General features: G+C 40.2%; 1 protein-coding gene across 1 annotated transcript in view; it reads left to right on the top strand.

Moving 5' to 3' along the window:
• The window catches only part of ISM1 (isthmin 1), an 81,476-nt gene that overhangs the window by 36,522 nt on the left and 24,915 nt on the right, over nt 1-20,039 (top strand). Inside the window, exon 2 of the mRNA XM_089690789.1 lies at nt 3,236-3,457. Within this exon, the coding sequence (XP_089546915.1) occupies nt 3,236-3,457 (222 nt within the window). The remainder of the gene's footprint in view (nt 1-3,235; nt 3,458-20,039) is intronic.

Below are 20,039 nucleotides of genomic sequence, written 5' to 3'. Positions count from 1 at the left end.
CAAGTGTGAATGGGCCCTAAGATTCTGACTTGGCCATTGTAAGAAATTAACACTTGTGTTAAATCCATTGTGATTTAATGTGAATAAATTACATATAATGTTGGGGGTCACTATGTATGTAAGTGTATGAATATAAAACACATATTAAAAATCTTTTAGTTCCCTTAATGGTCAAGTGAATTAGGTCTTGTATACACAGATATCTGAAACTTTCAGTTCTGTAAAGTCTAGTTGGGAATTCATGTGAAATCGTGATAACACTGCTATTTAGAATAGTGTGTGTTTGATAGAAGCAACGTTTGTTCTGGGTACCCATACTATGTCCTTCTCTTGCTTTTAAATTTGAAATCTAAAAAGGAAGTAGGAATGGTTGTCAGAGGTTACTACACTGCTTTCATCATCATTGTTCTTTGCACTACTTTACTGGACAAGCACACATAGAATGCGTCCGTTTCTGAAAGAAACTATGTTTTATAGAGGCCTATTATGTTCTTCCTTTATGCATCGTAAACCTCAAAGGAAGACTTGAAAGTCCTTAAAGACCAATGACCTATCGATGGGCCACAATTGTTAAATGTGCTCCATATTTGAATACCCACTACTTACTGTGTATTCAAATGTATATTTCTGCAAGAATGGAAGTAAGACTTGCACTTGTAATCGTGTTTTCTTAACGTTTATTCAATAAAAAAATTATTGAAACAGAAACCTCAAAGGAAGATTCTGGTTGCTGAGAGATGAGAAATGGTTCTTTTCTGGACACTTTTTTTTTACGAATAAGCCCTGCTCTGTTTCCGTGTGATCATTGTGGAAGGAAGGTGTTGTAATGAGTACACCAAAGCTGAGAACAAGCGGAATAATAACAGAACTGTGAACCACTGAAACACATCCCAGAGAAACTCAATCTGAAAAATATTCAACATTTGATACCCCCAAAGATAGTTTGGTTGTTAGCAGCTTAAAAGCTTTAGCGAATTCTGGAAATGGGTTGGGTTGTAGAAATGCAAAGCCAGTCACTGACTTCAAATGGTTTTCCAATCGGGAAAAGAAATTCCAGTTTCCTTATCTTAATGGAAAAGTATTTAATACAGTCTTCCTAATAATAATTTGTTTCACTGCTCTTGAATTTTAGAACATAAGTGTTTATTGATGACTGATTGGCACTTTTGATTAATGCATTAGAATAGTTTGGCTAAGTACACTGGGTTGCAGAACATGGTAGCAGTATGTAAGGGTCAATCTGGTTTCTTTTTACCCAAAATCATTGGCTTGGCTGTGTGGTACAGCCCACAGTTCTTTCCTATTTTTATTTTTTGCTCAAAAACTATTTGGAGGCAATTTGGCTGACAGATGGGGGTAGTTACAAAGGTAATTTAGATGGCAGCTAGAGTAGTTTTTTTAAAAGGCCATTTGATTGGTGTCAGTAATCTCAAATGGAGTTTTCCCGTTTTTGTTTTTTCGTTTACTAGTTAATTAGGCCTCTTTCTCTGTTCAGTTTGGGAAAATGTGTTAAATTAATTGGGCTTTATTATTAAGGTGTATAAAACCACAACATCTCCACTCCACCAATGCATCCGGGGAATTTATTAAAACTGGAGTAGACAGAAGCTGATTGGTTAGTATACAGAACTGCTCCAGATTCTGTAATCTTCAGCTTGTTCAGTTAAGCTTTGAAAATGAAAAGTAGAAGCTCATTGGTTGCTATACACTGTTGCTCCAAATTCTGGGTGCTTCAGTCTTGGTAAATTTATCTTCATTTGGTACTGGCTCCAGGCAGTCCATGATCTGCTCACAGTTATAGCACCAGAAGCAAGAATGAAGCCGCTCTCCTTCTAAAAGCCCAAATTAAAATCCATTCTTCGACAAACCCAGTGCCTCCATTTAAAGATTTTCCCTCCATTTCTAATCTGGCAACTCAAAACTTGAGAGGTAAATCTCCCTTGCTGGCTATTGCATTCAAACAGCCAACACTTGCTAACTTAGCACCCAGCTAACTGCCTGCAATCCATGTTCAACCATCAATCTTCCACCAAAAATCTCAGAATTTTCAGTATTAATTTTTCAAGCTGGGTTGCCGTGATGGGGCCACTAATAGCTCGAATTTCAGCTAATTCAGAAGGAATACAACTATTTAAGCACCAGAAAACCGAATGAAGTAGCTCTCCTTCTAAATGCCCAAACTTAATTTTATTGATGTAGTCCAATACAGGTGTGATCCAACTGCTTTCTTGCTCATTTCACTCCATTAGGAGCTCAGTTAGACTCAGTCAGACTCTTTGACTAAGCTTATAACATAGAAATAGAGGGGGAATCTTCAACATGGTGACACTGGTTCTGTTGACATCTAAGCGTGCATTTTGGTCACTTTGAAATTTATTTCCTTCTACATCCTGTCTACTACTTCTACTTTCCTGCTACTTCCTGTCTGTAGAAAAGGTAGTGAAGAGAAATGTTCTTAATGGGACACAAATGGCAAAATAAAAAAACCTGCCAGGATTTATAACCCCCCCCCCGTAAAACAAGTTTTGTGCTTTAGCTTTATGATAAAATGCAAGCACTGTGGAGTAGTAATTGTGATATCATGAAAATGGTATCCATTCTCGGTTTATAAAGCTGCACCTTTAGGTCTCATGCACACAGACCGTGCATGACAGACCTAAAAATGCTGGGTGTAAAATCATTTCTCTGCACCCCAAGAGTCACAGGTGCCACATGCAGCCTGCCATACACTAGAAGTTTAGGCCCTTTTTTTTTTTTTTTTTTTTTTTTGCCGTAGTACGTGTCCTTGAGGTCTAAAAGATGAGGATATTAGTGACTAGAAAGATTTAGCCTGTTGTGTATGGTAAACCCTGGAGTTAAAGTAGAGCCAGCTGGTAGGTAGACTGTTTCTGTTAAATAATATGTAAATGCAACATTTCGTATTCCTGGTTTTGTGCCTGCTGTACCATGTAATTGTATGAAAAAGTATCCTGTTCTTTGTATTGCTTCCTTTGTGTGAAATCCCCAATGTTCCTGCCAATTCTTCTGCTTTCCTATCAAAAACTGATCACACTAGCCATGAGAACACCGCGTGCACACACCACCCCCCCCCCCCCACCTCCCCACTTATGACCACACTAGGCGTGTGTGTCTTTTTTTAATATATTTTTTAGACTTGTAAGAGTTGCATTTTAGGTTTATTAATTCCTGAAAATGTAAAGTGTTTCTAATAATATTTTCATTTTACTTTCTATAGAATGCTGAAGCCTTCCCTGAAGGCAGCTTTCAATTTCCTCATGGTGAAAGACCAGAGTATCTGGATGATCAAGCAGCACACAGGTCTCTTCCAAAACATCGTTTTATGACTGATGGACACTCCCCTTTACAAAGAGACGGAACAGGCTCTTTTCTTCTGGATCTTCCAAACTTTCCAGACCTCTCCAAAGCAGACATTAATGGTCAGAATCCAAACATTCAGGTAAAATTCAGCCCTTTTTTTCATGCCTTTTCTTTAATGTGTTAATGGTCTCCTAGATTGTAAGCTGTAAGGATCAGGGCCCTCCTGTCCCTCTTGTATTGAACTGTATTGTTGCTCTTTATATTGCAAAGCGCTGACTGTTGGCGCTATATAAATCCTGTATTATAATAATAATAATAATAATAATTTTTCTGAAGCTGACCTAGGCCTTTTTTTTTCCTAATGCATAGGTCAATAACACGCAGGCTGGTGATTCTGCTGCTGAGAATTTGTAAAAATTGGTAATGGCAGGCTTGTAAAGAGGCCACCTGTTTCCCCCCTTTGGAATTGCTACTTCTGTAGCTTAGATTATGACTGAGATTCAGCTGCATCTGTAGCCACATGCAGCGAGAGGTCCCACTGCCACTGGACCAGAGCATTTTCCATAGGTGGACAGCCATTTTAACAATCTTGCCACTGGCAATTTGTTGCTACTTGGAGCTTCACCCATGTATCATCAGCCTAAGTTTATTGATCTCAAAAACTTGCAGACAGTACAGTAAAACAAATCAAGACTTTCAAGTCTAGACAACTGTTGTGCTACACAAGACCTTACCAGATCACATAGCCCACATAGTAGTCCTATCCCATAATGGCATGCATAAGATGCATAAAATGGTTCATTTAAAATGATGATCTGTTTGTATAGGTTACCTGGAAATGGATCTAAGGTGCTGCTAGAGTCTCAGTATACTCCCCATGCTTTCTAACATTTGTTTTGACGTTGTTTATGTTTTGATAGGAAATTATTTGATTAACAAATTTCTTAAGAATGTTAATGTAGGCGGTCTATGGTTCATCTCAAAACTATTGCTTGCAGGCATGGCAAAGTACTTCTTGAAGAGAAGTTCTATTATACTGAGACCATTGTTCCTCATCTAGAAGTCCAAATAAACAATATCCAAAAGTCAGAGAAACCTCCAGCTCTAGAAATTCTTAAAGGCAGTTGCTTGATGCAAGAAGTCAAATATAAGTGACCATCCCCAAAGTGTATGTGTAAATTCTCATCTCAGGACATAAACAATTTCATTCCAGTTATATGAAAATCTGGGTATGTGTCTTTCTCAACATTTCTCTATACCTTGAGAAGTTCCCTTTCCATCTTAGACAATATTAGATACAAATATAATTTTGAAATTGGACTCGCAGGACCTTTGGGATCTAAGCAACTCTATCAATTCTAAATTGAAGATACCCTATTTCATATTTCTATACTAAATATCTAGGCATGTGGTCTTCAAACTGAGTTTCTTCTCTGACTAAACATATACACACGCGTGAATTTATTTTCAGCTTGAGCCACTGAGTTCTGTAACTTTGAGTTCAGAGAGAAGGGAGGGTCTGATACATGTTAACATATGTACGTGTAAAGGCAAATCCTTTCACATCTGTTACATGGCTTGTTTTGCCTTTTTAACAAAACCTCCATGTACCTTCTCCCTGTTCTTGCAGCCTTTAGACTCTGAACTAAGAAACATGACAAGTCAAGGTTGTAAAGTACCCAGGATGTTCCCTGTTTAATGTCTGACCTCTAGGACATGAAAAGATCAGTGGTAATCATTCTCTGTCACCCAGCAGTGGATTGCCAAATGTCTGCTACTGAAACTGAACATGAAAGGAGCCGGAGGTGTGATTTATCTGTTGTTCATAATCTCTTCTGACTCTTGGCATAATTATTGAACTATAAACATTCCACAATACTCTCATAAGTTAATGAGAAAATGAATAAAGTTTAAACATCTTCATTCCGAAAAGAAAAAAATGCTCAATTGCAGGCAAACTAATTTTTTAAGATGGACATTAAAGAAAAGTATTTTAAAACCATTTTATTTAAGAATGTTTAGAAAAGGGTTTTCTATAAATATATTTTTGTATATTAAATCTTGATATAAGGTCTTTTATTTCATCATATTTATCAGGGCGCATCCATTAATATTCAGTTATTGAACATGTTAAAGCAAATAACATGATAAAAGTACTGGGATTTTAATTGGATATTATTTTTTTAATGTTGAACCCAATAAAGTAGAAAATTGCAAAAGGCAAAAATGTTCTTTAACCCCGTCAGACAGGGCAGATTGTCAGCGGTTCCACCTGTTCATTGGGGGATCTCTCCACTCAGCAGGCGGATGACAGGTCTGATGCAGAGCTGGACACAGACACAGCCTGCTGTCTTCTATGGGGCAGTCAGATGGAAACGGACCGCTTGTCCATTTACACCCGACCGCCATCCGATGCGCCGGACAGATACCTGCGGGTGTTTTTTGGTGTACAGGATCGGATCAGATGCTAGTGGGTGTCCGCAGACAAGTGTCGGTCCATAGAGGTCTATGGATGGTCCAACTGGGTCCGCCTGAAAACTAAGAGGCAGACCCGATTTGGAGTGTGAAAGGGGTTTGCATGAAAGTTTGTTTGGTTTTTGTTTTTAAATTAGGTCTTCGTTTATAGTGCATTTTTGAGCTTTGTGCTTTGTAAAATTTTATAATAGTATATATATATTTATAATATTTTAATATATATATATATATATATATATATATATATATGGTAAGTGTCCACATGTACTACAGCCCCAGCCTCACTTTGTGTCAGTGAAAACATCCACTGCCATGCTTTACTTTGGACTCCTGGCTGTTTCAGCACTCATAATGAAAGTACATGAGAATGCAGATTTTGCATTTACAAAGAGTTTACTGTGATAGTTCCAGCCCTCTGCTTTGGCTGGTCAATGCTTTGCTCTGCCATCAGAAGTGCTTAAAACCACCTGTTTTAAACAAGCAGTCTAATAAGAAAAGTGGTCAAATAAGATGTGATCACACTGTCAAAGATCGTTGTTCCTTTTTTTTTTTGCCCTCTTTTACCTGGTATGGATATCAATATGCATATTGAGTGGCCTTGGAGGAAAAAAAAAAAAAACTTAAACCGAGGGCACTGGATGGTGCTGATAAAACCACTTTTTTCCCAACAAATGAAAGTTGAAGCATAAAATTACTTGATCAGTGAGTATTACCAAAAACATCTATCTGGAGGAATACCAAGTTCTCTGGATGAGTTGTGTCAGTGGTACGCATTGATCAAGTCACTTCTATGTAAGTGCAATTTTAATTTATCACTCTTAAAGTGGTTTTATATGCACTATCCAGTGCGCTCTTTGTTTTTTATTTAACATGCATGTTCAGTGCTTGGAAATATATACACAGAACCAGCAAGGATTTACAGTACCTGCTGGGAACCAGTGTAGCGTGATACATTTTGAAGATTTTATGGATGACCTTGAATATACAAACCTCAAACTTCTTTTTACTGAAAACATTAAGTAAAGTGAATGTCTTGGCAAAGATAAGTGGCAATGTCCTATATAAGAGTAAAAAGAGTGAAATACCACATAAATGTGGTGATTACTTTTATCCATAGGACACAAATGACCAATGTTTGGGACTGGACAGGGTCTCCTTTTATGAGGGCAAAACACTGTCCAATTGCAGATTGTTAAAGGAGCCATGTGCAGCGTCAGCATGATCATTTCGTTATGGCCATATGGCTTGAAGCTTAACTTCAGGCAAACCACTAAATATGCAGATAAAATACATATATGAGAGCCATTTTGTTTATCCTTGACTCCTTTTCTCAAATGCAAGTGTGGGCTTTTTGTAACTCCTTTATCCACAATCCCTTGGGTTACCACAATCCCATGGGTTCCTGGGCATGTCCAGGGAATATGTTTCCCAACTGCCGTAGCCAATGACACTGGTGGCTGGGTATTTGATCTGTTGCCAAGAGTACAGTCCTCCACTGTTAGTCCTGGCATGTGAGCAGCTGGGCAGGAACTCTATAACATGTAGCTCCCAGGGAAGACCCAGCAACTGCAGCGAGAAATGATCCAATTGCTACCAGAGTACTGCACTGTAAGTGGAGTGGCCCTACCTCTTTAACCACCTGCCTGTGGTACATGACCTGAATACCCAGCTGCCAACCTGTGGTAGAAGCTCTACATCTCCATTTGCCCTCATGTGGTACTAGCCCCGTGTCATTAGGCTCCCTCCTGTGGTGCCCAGAGGTTCATCCCCCCCCCCAGCTGTTCGCTGTTGTCAGACCTACCCCGAATGGGAGACACTGTCGCAAACACTAAGAGCAAGTAGCTGTTTTATGCATTTACTAAATGGTGGCCTTCTCTAGTAGCGCTACCCTCCCCTACCTGTTACCCATAAATTGGAGCTGTTTTACTTGCCAAAGAAAGAGTTTATATTTCTGTCTTTCCAATTTTGAGATTAACAGCAAATTTTTGCTGTCTCCTTTAGCCTACTGGCATGCCCTCTGTTGGAAGTAACCCCCTTTCATTGACTTTTCGCCCCCCCCCCCCCCTACAACTGATGGGCCAACTACATATTGTAATACCAGCCTTCTCCTCTTTGGGTTCCTAGGACAGGGCTCGACAAATCCCAGGCGCCAGGTCACCATGGAGATCAGAAATTGCGTCCTGGCGCCTGAGCTCTCAGTCCACTCACCGCTGGCAACTCTCATTGCCCAACACCCGGGCGCCAGGCAGCAGATCCTTCTCTTCCCCCCAGCTGGTCAGGGTGGTCTCCATGGTTTCCATGACTGTCAGGCCTGGTGTGACATAGTCAGGGGTGGCCAAGCTCCTCTCCTTGGGCAGCTGCTGTCCCCTCCCCCAATGACGAATCAGGATCCACGGATGAACATCTTCTCTCTGGGGGACCTGTGTTGGCTCTTCTGCTGCCCGCCGTGCCCATGCCCACATTGCCGCCAAGCTGGCCTTCTTTCCCCCGGAGCTCACCTCCTGGTACGCACATGGTGCGGTAGGCGGATGGGTCGGCAGAGGATACCCAGTGGCCTGTGTGCCCCCCATCCCGTAGCCTCAACATGACAAAGCAGACAGACTGGCATTACTCTAAGCGGGAGCTGGATGCAGTGGAGGACGGAGCGTGGGAGCTGCCTTGGCTGTATGTTCATTCACTGTGCCCCAGGGAGCCGCTATACTCTTCTCTTCTTCTACAGGAACATGGTGGCCCTGGGCTCCTGCATCAACTTCAATGTACACTCCTAAGACTAGTCCAGGTGTGTGTTTGTATACAAGTATATACTGTGTAAGCGGACCTAGGGCGTATACGTGGTGGGGGAGGACAGAACAAGTGTGTATACAGAGGAGGAGGGGGGAAAGGTGTATATAAAGGGGGGAACCAGACCCAGTGTGTATAAAGAGGAGGGGGGGAGGGATGTACAGCAGGGGAACCAGGGTGTATATGAAAAGACAGGGGGGAAGGCAGGGCTCAACAAATCCCAGGTCACCATGGTGACCAGAAATGGCATCCCGACTTATAGGCTTCCACCAGCCCACTCACCGCCGGCACCAGGTGCAAGCAACTTCCAGACACCCCAGACATGCAGCTCCAGGTGCTGGCCAACAGATCCAGCTCCAATATGCAAAAAAAAACTGCTTGCCCACAGCAGAGCCAAAGTTTCTCTCTTCCTCTCCACACACCATCACACCATGCATCCTTTCGGTCCATGACAAAGTTACTATATCTCTGCTGGATTGGTATTTCTCTAAAGATTAAATTTAAAAAAGTGCTTTTCATTTTTATGTAGTGTGCTTTGGGCCAGTTAGGACACATGACTTGTGTCTCCTCTTCTGTCTGTGGGGAACAGGAGTCTAATAAATTGACATGCAGTTCTGTGTCCATACATGGTCAAATTATGTAAGAATTGCTGTACAGAATTGGTTGCTCCATACTACTTGGACAGTCCTGCCTTTTGCACTATATTGTCCCCAGGTAACATTTTGAGAGGTTGCATTTCCCAGGTGTGTATCATGTATGCATTTGAAGAATAATTTCAGAGTTTCAGTCTGTCTGCCTTTCTGCTGGTCTGGCTGCTGTCCTTTTCCAAATTCTGTACAGACTGCTTGTTTACTTCCACTGACGTCAATAACAGGTCATTTGTGATGTGTGTGGGATACCAGTTACGACAGCTGTCTTGAGTCTGTTTGCAGCACAGAGCCCCTTGCTAAATGGTTAATGCAAGGAGAATGTCTTGCTTATGATTTTTATGCAGACTTAGGCCTTGTCTCCATTTCTTATCTTTTTTTTTTTTCCTTTTTTTTTTAAATTTTCATCAATTTTGTAAATAAGCAGCTAACTATTTAAACGACTGAATTTGTAACAGCTGTTTCATTGCCACAGATTCCATCAACAAAGAATGGCTTTGGTTTTTTAGGTGTGGAGTAAATTGTATTCTTTGGTGGTCCTTACTGCAGTAACATGGGACTACACAACTCTTATCTATAGTTCATGGTTGTTTGTTTGTTTCCATTGGACTATAAAGCCCATCGGGGAGGGGGGGGGGGTTATTGACTTTGTGGCAAAGCAAAACTGGAGCAGTGATAAATTTTTAGAGAGGTTTACTTTAATACTGAAGCTTGCTTTATAAACGTCTCCTAAGCACTGTGCCAATTTTAGTTTTTATTACTTTTTCTATTATGGTCAGGAGTAAAAATGTAAAATTGCATTTTTATTTACTTTTGCAAATTTAATATTTTTGCATCTCATTATCAGCAAGCAGTTGGCGCTTTAGCTCTCCTTTTCACATGTCTATCAGTATCTCCTTACCACCTGTTATGAAAGCCACTTACTTATAGTAATCAATAGCTTAAGCAGCAATTTACACACAAGTAAATGAGAAGAGTGGCTCCTCCACCTCACTTTTATATGACTTAAATCTGAGGTTTGAATGGCGCCATGTCTGAAAGGAAATAGCTACTGCTGTGCTTTCACTTCACATAACCCATAGTGTTATCCGTTGTCTTGCATCGAATGTTTAAAATAAAGCCATCATCAGGATTTATATAAGCGGTAAAAAAATTATTTGTCCCAAATTTTCAGAAAAACATGACCTTAAAAATGTGCACTCAATGAAAATTAATATTTTTGCTACAGTTTTGAAGCCATAGGCATCAGGAGCTGTAGTATATTTTCTTTATCAGCTTCTTTCTTAAGCTTGCATGATGGCATTATATTGAGCAACATGTACTTTAGATGTCCCCTTTATTACCTGTGATGGCAAGGTATTTTTCTGTTTTGAAATACTTTGTAAGACATCCCCATGTTTAAAGGTAGTATTCCATATGGTGTTGGGTCCATAGTTGATTTAATCTCAAATACTGACTTGCAAGGGTGATGGAACAAAATCTGGTGCTGTACATCACCATCTAACCGCCAATAGATAGGCTGAAAACAATCTCCTTGCCTCAATCCTTACCAGATTATGTAAAAATTACCCCACTTGAGGATCATTGGGCATGAAGTTATATTTTTGTGGGACTTTACAGTTCTTGATAGTTTACATTGTACATGCAGTTCTAATTAGGAATGCAGCAAAATTTTGCGGGCCGAAAACACATGGGATATGAAAAAAAAGCACCGATACAGTTGCCGAAAAAAGCCTGCCGCCCACCTGCCTCTGCTGTCATCAGCCACCGCTCGGTAGTTCTCAGCCTTCTCAGGAAAGATGGCCTCCATTAATCTCTATGCCTTTGGAGGACCAGGGCAATGCCACTTCCAGTTCCAGCCATTTTTTTAAAGCACTAGATCAATGCTTTTTTTTTTTTTTTCATCCAATGCTTTACATTGCAGAGGAGAGATGTGGGGTCTTATTGACCCCATATCTCTCCATAAATAGTGACAGGTCCTCATTATTTCTATCACAAGGGATGCATGCATTTCTTGTGATAAGAATAAAAGATTAAAACATTTTTTCAAATTCTACAGTGCAAAAAAACTCCCCGAAAAACCATTAAATAAATAATAAAAAAAAAAGTTTAAAGTGCCCCCGTCCCCCGTGCTCGCACGTAGTGGTGAACGCATACGTAGGCCATTCCCACATATGTAAATTGTGTTCAAACCACACCCGTGAGGTATCGCCACGAACTTCAGAGCAAGAGCAATAATTCTCGCACTAGACCTCCTCTCTATCTTTACACTGCTAACCTGCTGAACTTTTTAAAGCATCACCCATGGAGATTTTTAAGTACCCCAGTTTCATGCCATTCCACAAGCTTGCGCAATTTTAAAGCGTGATATGTTGGGTATCTATTTACTCGCTGTAACATCCTCTTTCATATTTTGCAAACAAACTGGGGCATATATTGTTGTGTTTTTTTTTTTTTTTTTAATCAAAGTGCGCAGTTTTTAAAAATGAATATATATTTATTTTTAAAAAAATACATTTTGGTTTCGGTTTTAGGGCAAGTGCATTTTGAAGTTTCGGTTTTAGCACCAGAATTTTAATTTCGGTGCAACACTAGTTCTAATGATAAGAAGATCCAGCAGTCCTGGATCCTAAAATTTGTGTAGGAGTTGATGGACCTTGTTTGGTATCTCATAACATCAGCATTCCATGTTTGCATTTAAACATAACTAAATCAACTCTTGATAATAAATGAACCATGTTTACACAGCTTGGGCCTTGCCTGTGCTCCCCTCCTGCATCCCACCTGCTGTCTATCCGTACCTGAAAATATCTTAGGTTAAAGTGATACTAAAGCCTAGTACACATATTCAGAAAATCATACGAAAAATACCACTTTCAAAGCGATCGTATGATAATCTGATCCTTGGTACACAGCTGTCGTCTGAAATTTGAAGGGACAAGCAGGAATATTTTTTCTTGTACAATACTAGATTGCACAATTTCATTTTAATCTGTACAGTTTTTGTCCAAAAATACGATACATCACTTTTAAATTTTTATTCTGTCGTACAAGAATTTTCATGTTTTAGTAACCTCTTCACTTTCAATATGAGACTAGCATGCAAAAGAAACAGAGCTTGTAACACATTCTCCATTAAATATTATGTTCTGTGTGGTTTTCACTGCCTCCAACTGCAAGTCTCAAGGCAACATTTCCCCGAACTTTCAGGTAGGGGCATGCGCACCCTGTTTGCGTCACATTAACCCTGTGTTATGGACAACGCAGATTTGAGCTGTGCTGTCAGTCACTTGGAAGAGGGAGAGGCAGGAGGGTGGCTTTACACCTTATGTGCACTCAGTCAGATACATACATTCATAGATGGTGTGTGAATCACATTAAGAGTGCTGGTTTCTTAAGTTAGATATTTGCAAACTACAGGACCAGCACGCTTTAATTATTACTAATTAAAGCAAAATTAAACCCCAAACCAAAAATGTAGCTTACCAATCATTAGATGTGGCAGCTGCATGGGTTTTTCTTCGTTTTTTTTTTCCCCTCTGTTTTCACCTGGTGATCTGCCCAGTAACATACCTTCTGTATTAATGAGATACTACTCTGGAGGAATGAGCACAAGAGGCACAGCAGACCACAGCATTGTTAGTCTTGGGATGGAAGTGTTACATGTATTGGTAGATTTAAATACAATACCAAATTGAAGAATTGAAGCCAAAGTCCAGCTCACACTTTTATAATCCATTACAGCAACAGTTTTTTGTTTTTTGTTATTTCTTTTGGGATAAAGGTTTTACATACGGAAATAAATGCTAATCCTTGTAAGCACCACTGCCAGTGGTTTGTCCTATCAGTGTAAACTGATGCATTCTGCTGGAGAGCTTTTGCTTTTGAATAACAGAAGTGCTGGATGAATCCCCAGATGAAAATAGAAGAGAGCTGAAAAAAGGACGCTAATACAGTCATCACATCTAAGAATTGGTAATCGGCAATATAATGTTTGCTTTTGGGATTAATACTCCTTTAAGTTATGTAAAATATATTATAAATCAATATGTATATCTTCACATCTGTGCAGTTTGTCACGCTTTGGCAAGGCATTACAAAAGGATGAATCCCATTTATTGTCTATGGGGCCTGTTTGCACTTGTGCAACATGACTTGCAAAGAGGTACGGGTGCTTTATTTGTGCATTTTGGCAATGTGGACTTTATTGGAAGCACATGAAAAACACATCAAAAATCCCAAAAAAGCACAAAAAAATGAAAATGCAGACACAAAAATATGAACCTATCCTTAAAGATTGTCAATCATCCCAGAGGGTTTTTTTTTCCCCAACACAATTGCTTCTTCATGTTCACTTTGTCTGAAAAATACTCAATCTGCTTAGCAAGATGTAAGCCCAGCATACTGAGAACCCAGATCCTAAACACTAGACAGAGCTGAATTTTAAGTGGCAGTTCTAAATACAGATGTTAACAATTTCAGTGTCTTGTTTTGAGTGCAATTTCCTACCTTTAATAATATAAATAGTTGTTTCAGTAATGCCTGTAATTTCTTTAATCGGGTCAGTTTATCTTGAATGGGAATAAAGTGGCTTCTTTCAAAATGTCATTGTAGTGGGTTTAGAAATTCTACAATTTCTAGAGCCAGTCAGACTTTCATGGTATTTTTTTAAACTTTTTTTTATTACAGTGTGTGTATATATACAGTTCATTAGTGTGTGCACTAAAATACAGCTCAATAGACATTTAAAGGGTTTGTATTGGCAAATGTAAAAGTAGTCAGTGGGGTTAGTGGTTTTTTTTAAACTATGGTTTTCTCAGTGGGGGTCATTAAAATCTGTACCCACTTGCGTCCTATTTCTGGGCTTTCGTCCTACGAAGTGTAATGTTGACATGATGTAACATAAAAGTGCAAGTGGACAACAATTTGGTGCACACGTGGGTGGTGGAGGCAGCAGCCGCTGTTGAAGGTGCAGAAAAGGGATTCTTTTCTAGTTTTTACCAGTGCTCAGGTACCGGCCGAAGACTTTGCAGTATTTTTTGCATTCTGCATTTAATTTAAACAGCATGTACAAAGTTAAGTGTATGTATGATGCACAATTTATTCCTTCACCCAGAGTTAGTAGATTTACTATTTGTAATTATTATTTATAGTAGGTTTATTAGTATTTATTTCCTTAATTTTATTACAAATAGTCAATGTAGGAAATGTAGGATTGTGGTTTAAAACATTGACACAACTCTAGTCATAACAGCTTATGACTCCCATCTGTCCTTTCAGCCCCAAATCCAATTGCTGCACAAATTTTGTAGACTTCACCTCCGCAAATCTTCAAGATACGCCCGTTCTTAACTTCTGAAACCACTAAGCAACTTATTCACTCCCTTGTTATCTCGCCTTGACTATTGTAGCTCCCTCCTCATTGGCCTACCTCATCGCAGTCTATCATGAATGCTGCTGCCAGACTCCTCCACCTTACTAACCATTCCATACCTGCCAATCCCTCCACTGGCTTCCCATTGCTCAACGAATAAAATTCAAAACATTAACAATCACATATAAAACCATTTATAACTCTGCCCCAAATTACATCACCAATCGTGTCTCCAAATATCATCCAAACCGTATTCTCTGCTCCTTGCACGACCTCCTGCTCTCTAGCTCCCTTGTCTCCTCCTCCCATGCTCATCTCCAGGACTTCTCCAGAACCTCCCCATCCTCTGGAACTCTCTACCCCAATCTATTCAACTATCGCCTACTCTGCCCACTTTTAGGCAATCTCTGAAAACTTATCTCTTTAGGGAAGCCTATCCAGCCTTCAGCAAGTAACCGAATCTTCTATTTCTCCTATCAGTTCATCCCCCACAGTTATTACCATTTGTACCACCAGCCCCTCCCTCTTAGATTGTAAACTCCAATGAGCAGGGCCCTCCTAACCCTCTTGTATTGAACTGCATTGTTGCTGTATTGTCTTCCTTTATATTGTAAAGCGCTGAGCAAACTGTTGGCGCTATATAAAATCTGTATAATAATAATGTGTCTGCTAGGATACCCAAGGGTGGAAAAGGGGCTGTACTAGGGATGCCGTCCTATGTCTCCATTCCGAAGAGCTGACATCAGATATTCATTAGGATGCTGTTACTAGTTGGATATCTTTTTCAAATCCACTATTGTGAGTAGATTAATTGCCATCTGCTTTTTGTCATTCTGGCTACTACTTTCACATTACCCATGTATGTCTACAAATGGCCATACAACAGTAACATTTTAGTTCAAAATTTTGTATGGAATTCCTGAAAAATCGTTTGTCAGAGCATTCCATCTTGCCATCATTGAGTCAACTAATTTCATTCGAAAGCCCTTAAATTTTGTCCAAGCCTGCTGCTTGAATGGCATCCCAGATATATGAAGCAGGTGTGTTTCATGTTTTGTATGATTTTTCCAAAATGAAAACCACTTTTTCACATTTCAGTTAAGCTGGCCATGGTGGTGCGATTTTTCTTTCCTGAAACCATGGGTGGAAGAAAAGAAAATGTCTTGATTCCCCCATCAACACAGACTGTGTTGATGGGGGAATCCCTCCCGCAGAGCTGCGTTCTCCCAGCAGGAGTGCCATCCCTGCCAGGAGAACACAGTGATTATTGCTAGCAGCTTTAGCCACTGGCAATAATCACATAAATAATCTGACAAGCTGGTTGTACCCAAGTTGATCGGTTGATTAACTTGGGTACAGTCAGCCTACCCATGCATGGTTTTAATCTCAGCTGGTCCCTGCTGAACTGGCCAAGATTCTATGGCTGGCTTTGAAAATTAGGATGAAAATTTTATCAAAAGAACAATTCCAAACTCTCATCACTATGCTCAAAAATTATCATCCATTTGAACCCACTAAACTTTAGAAAAGCAAACAAATATTTTGAAAACAAACATTTCCTTACATAATTCCTACTGGTTTATGGTCAATTTAACCTATTGTTACTGAGGCTGAAATTTTCCAGAGGGATTTATTTGCTAAAGCTGGAAAGTGCAATATTAGGCTCACTTCTGCATAGAATCAATCGGCTTCTAACCTCAGCTTGTTCAATTAAAGTGATTCTGAAGTCTGCTTTTTTTTTTTCTTTTAAAATAACAAACATGTCATCCTTACCTGCTCTGTGCAGTGGTTTTCCACAGAGCTGCCCGGATCCTTCTCAGGTCCCCAGCTGGTACTACTGGCCCCTCCCTCCTGTCAGGTGCCCCACTAGCACACAGCTTGCTATGGGGGCACCTGGGCAGGCACACTGCCGAGCCACGGCTCTACGTGTCCATTCACACACACAGCCGCAGCTCGACCCTGCTTCCTCCCTCTCTTGATTGGCTTACTGGCTGTGATTGACAGCTGCTGGAGCCAATGGCAGGAGTAAGTATCCCCAGAGAACCAAGACTCTCCTGGACATCACTGGATCGAGAGGGGGCTCAGGTAAATGTTGGGGGGGGGGCTACTACACACAGAAGGTTTTTTACCTTCACCCACAGAGTGTATGAACCACAGTGTTCAGCACTTGTTGGCTGAGTGGAAAAAGAGATGATAAACCTTAGACTTTTCACCAGCAACAAAGTCTCTCTCAATAGTGAACATGGTTTTTGTGGAGGTAATAAGGCTAAACAGAAAATAGAGAAGGTACAACCACTGTAGTTCATCATTCAAAGTGTGTTGGAACTTAATTGCAGTGTATAGTGTATATGTACTTTTTGGTCAATATTAACAGTCTGCTTTCCATTCCACAACTGGAGCTCTAGTATGATTTCCACATATTTTACCTTTGTATCCTTTCCAGTTCATGTTAGGCTGCTTTCACACACTGATCTATTTTTCTTCTGCCTTTGCATTGAAAAAAAATAAAGCGAAGAAAAATATGTAACCATGTATTCCTATGGATCTTTTCACACTGATGCGTTGTGGGTCTGGTGCATTTTTCAAAGTCCAGCTTTTTGCATTTTTGGTGCAGAAAATGCACCAAATGCGCACCTTCCCTTTGAAATCCATCTAAAACACGTTGCATTTTTGGTGCAGTTTTTGAATCGCATGTCCTTTTAAAAAATGCAGTAAGAACGCATATCATTTTTTGCCAAAGATCAGTTTGAAAATGGCTTTAAAGAATCTGACTGTTTACAGAACTCAATGAATCATCACAGCAGTGGCCCATCCCTTAGACTGCAGAGGGTTTCTGAGGTTTCAATCAGACTTATAAAGCCTCAAAGCAAGTTGCTCTGCTGTGCTATCTCTCAATTTGTAGCGCTCTGGAAATCTTGTCATGCAATGAATGTTTCAAAAGCACAGTGTGTGTTTGTGTATATATATTATGGAATGCTCCCATAGATGGCGATAGGTTTGATAGCACTTTTCTACACCATTTAATTAATGTTGGCACTGCATAATCTTGCTAATTTTAGATAAGGGCTTAGACATTACCCAACAGTCAGCAATTTCATGTAAGTTTAAAGTAGAACTATAGGCAAAACCTTTTTTCCCTGTTTTGGATAGCGCAAGGGAGGGTATAACCCGTCAGTTTTTTTTTTTCGCCATCTGTGTTCCTTTTGGAGAGATTTCCCTTCACTTCTTGTCCGATAGCCAAATATGAATTGAGAGGAAATCCCTGCAAATTAGGGGAATTCCTCTGGGGTCACCAGAACTAGTGTCCCCATTGGAAGATTTCCCCTCTATTACTTTTGGGGATTTATTTTTACTTTCATTCATAATGGTAAACAGGACAAATAGAGTGAATCTACCTAATGGGGACACAGACAGAAATAAAAACTGACAAGCATTCTAATTACGATTCACTCTATCCAAAACTAAAAAAAAGTTTTGCTTTAGTTAGGGTTAAAAAAAAAAAAAATTAAAATCGCAGAACCCTGGGATGAAAGCAGCTTTATACTTGCTTGTCCCATAGCCTATTTGCTTTAAACTTTACTATGTAGCAGAGCTCCTGACCCTGAGCTTCTGCCACACTTACGGGTGTGTGGACGAGAGTGTGCCCCAGTGGACACTGTGGTTCCACACTAAGAGTCAGTAGGAGGAACCAGAGCAGCCAGCAGGGGACCCACTCTTCGACCAGCCTGAGAAGTCACATAGATTCAGCACTGGAAGCTTTGCTACAGAGTGACATTTATTCAGTCCCTGCCCACAAGGAGCTTACAGTCTAAGGTACCTAGCTCACATTCATACCTGCAGTACACATATTGGGGCCAATTTAAACAGGATCCAATCAACCTACCAGCATGTCTTTGGAGTGTGGGAGGAAACTGGAGTACCCACGCAGGCACAGGGAGAAAATGCAAACTCCAGGCAGGTAGTGCCGTGGTTGGGATTTGAACCGACGACCCTAAGTGCTAAACACTTTTGCCACTGTGCCTGCATTTCCACAGTCAAGCCACAAGACAGGCAAGTGCCCCCATAAGCCGCTTGTTATTTTTATCATAGTTCTGCAGTTTTGTTTCTTTTAACTAATTGACTGGGTTGCTTTAATATGCTTAGGGTTGTGAACAGCAGAACAGTTTCACTCTTTAAATAAAGGAGCTGTGCATATACAGTTGATGTTGCAGAGAAGGCCTTAATGACATTTCTCTATAGAAAATCTGCTTATGTTATCTTACCTAAAAGGCACTTTGATTAGACTTTGATAGAAACCATACTCTTGAGCCTAATGCTGGGAAGTTAAAGCTAGAAGCCGATCTTTCCCCCAAAACATGTATGTAAATTTTACAAGATAATCGCTTTAATACTGAAAGTGATTTGTAAATGTTCACACTTAAAAAAGAAAAAAAAACAAACAGGTCATACTTACTCTGTGCAGCCCCAATACGCCTCTTCTCAAGTCCCTTACCGGTGCTCCTGCCCTCCACCAAGTGCCCTCATAGCAAGACTAGCTCTTGGTGTCCATAGACTGAGTGCAGCTCAATCAGCCAACCCCCCCTCCCCCCGTCTCCCTCCTTACTGCCTGTGATTGACAGCAGTGGGAGCCAATGGTGTCGGAGCCGAAGAGGAGGGAGAGAGCCAAGAGTCTATGCTCTCATGCACATTGCCAGATTGAGATTGGACTCGGGTAGGTAGGTATAGGTATAGAAATGGGAAGGCCTGGAAAAAATTTTTTTTCCCTAAAGTCATTTTTATTGTTTTTCTGGGGAAAAAGCATGGACTATGTTATTTTAAAATGATAAATATATCTGTGACATGGTACTATAAACCATATAACATGAAAACTTTAATGAAAGGTTTCTGAGACTTTATATAAAGTTCTTTCAACTGATGACAAATCCCGTAATACAATTTAAGTAACACTGTATTTCTCAATGCAGTTCTCAGACAAGAGAAATGTGCATTTCTGCCACTAGGGGGCACTGCATGGCAAAGGCTCCAATTTAGTTTGCTTGTAAGCTCCATCTTTTACCTCCTACAGCTGGGCGATTGTTAGGATACAGTAGATGATAGTTTCTGTCCTCCTCTCAGGCCTTAATTGACAGGTAAGAGAGTAAATTTGACAAATGAGTTTATCTTTATAACCTTTACAACATCCTATTGATGTTCGCCACCTTCACTGACCTATAATCTGGTCAGTAAATTGGTTTTTCATTTCCTCCACTCAGTAAAATGGTGAAACCAACAACTAGAACCATGTTTCTCAATCAGGGCTCTGTGAGAGGTCCCCAGGGGTTCCGTCACGATCTGCCTGTCCATCACAAGCTGAAGTTTGGTAGATTGCATTCCCACATGGCTGACAAGCTGCAAAGGGAAACAGCTTGCATCACTGTCCTTCACCGATCCCAGCTGGCCCTCCC

The sequence above is a fragment of the Staurois parvus genome, unplaced genomic scaffold (genome assembly GCF_062004578.1).
Source record: "Staurois parvus isolate SC_StPar_1 unplaced genomic scaffold, SC_StPar_1.0 ptg000543l, whole genome shotgun sequence".
Taxonomy (NCBI): Eukaryota; Metazoa; Chordata; class Amphibia; order Anura; family Ranidae; genus Staurois; species Staurois parvus.
The sequence above is the reverse complement of the archived record's forward strand: the minus strand, read 5'-3'. Positions and strand labels throughout refer to the sequence as shown.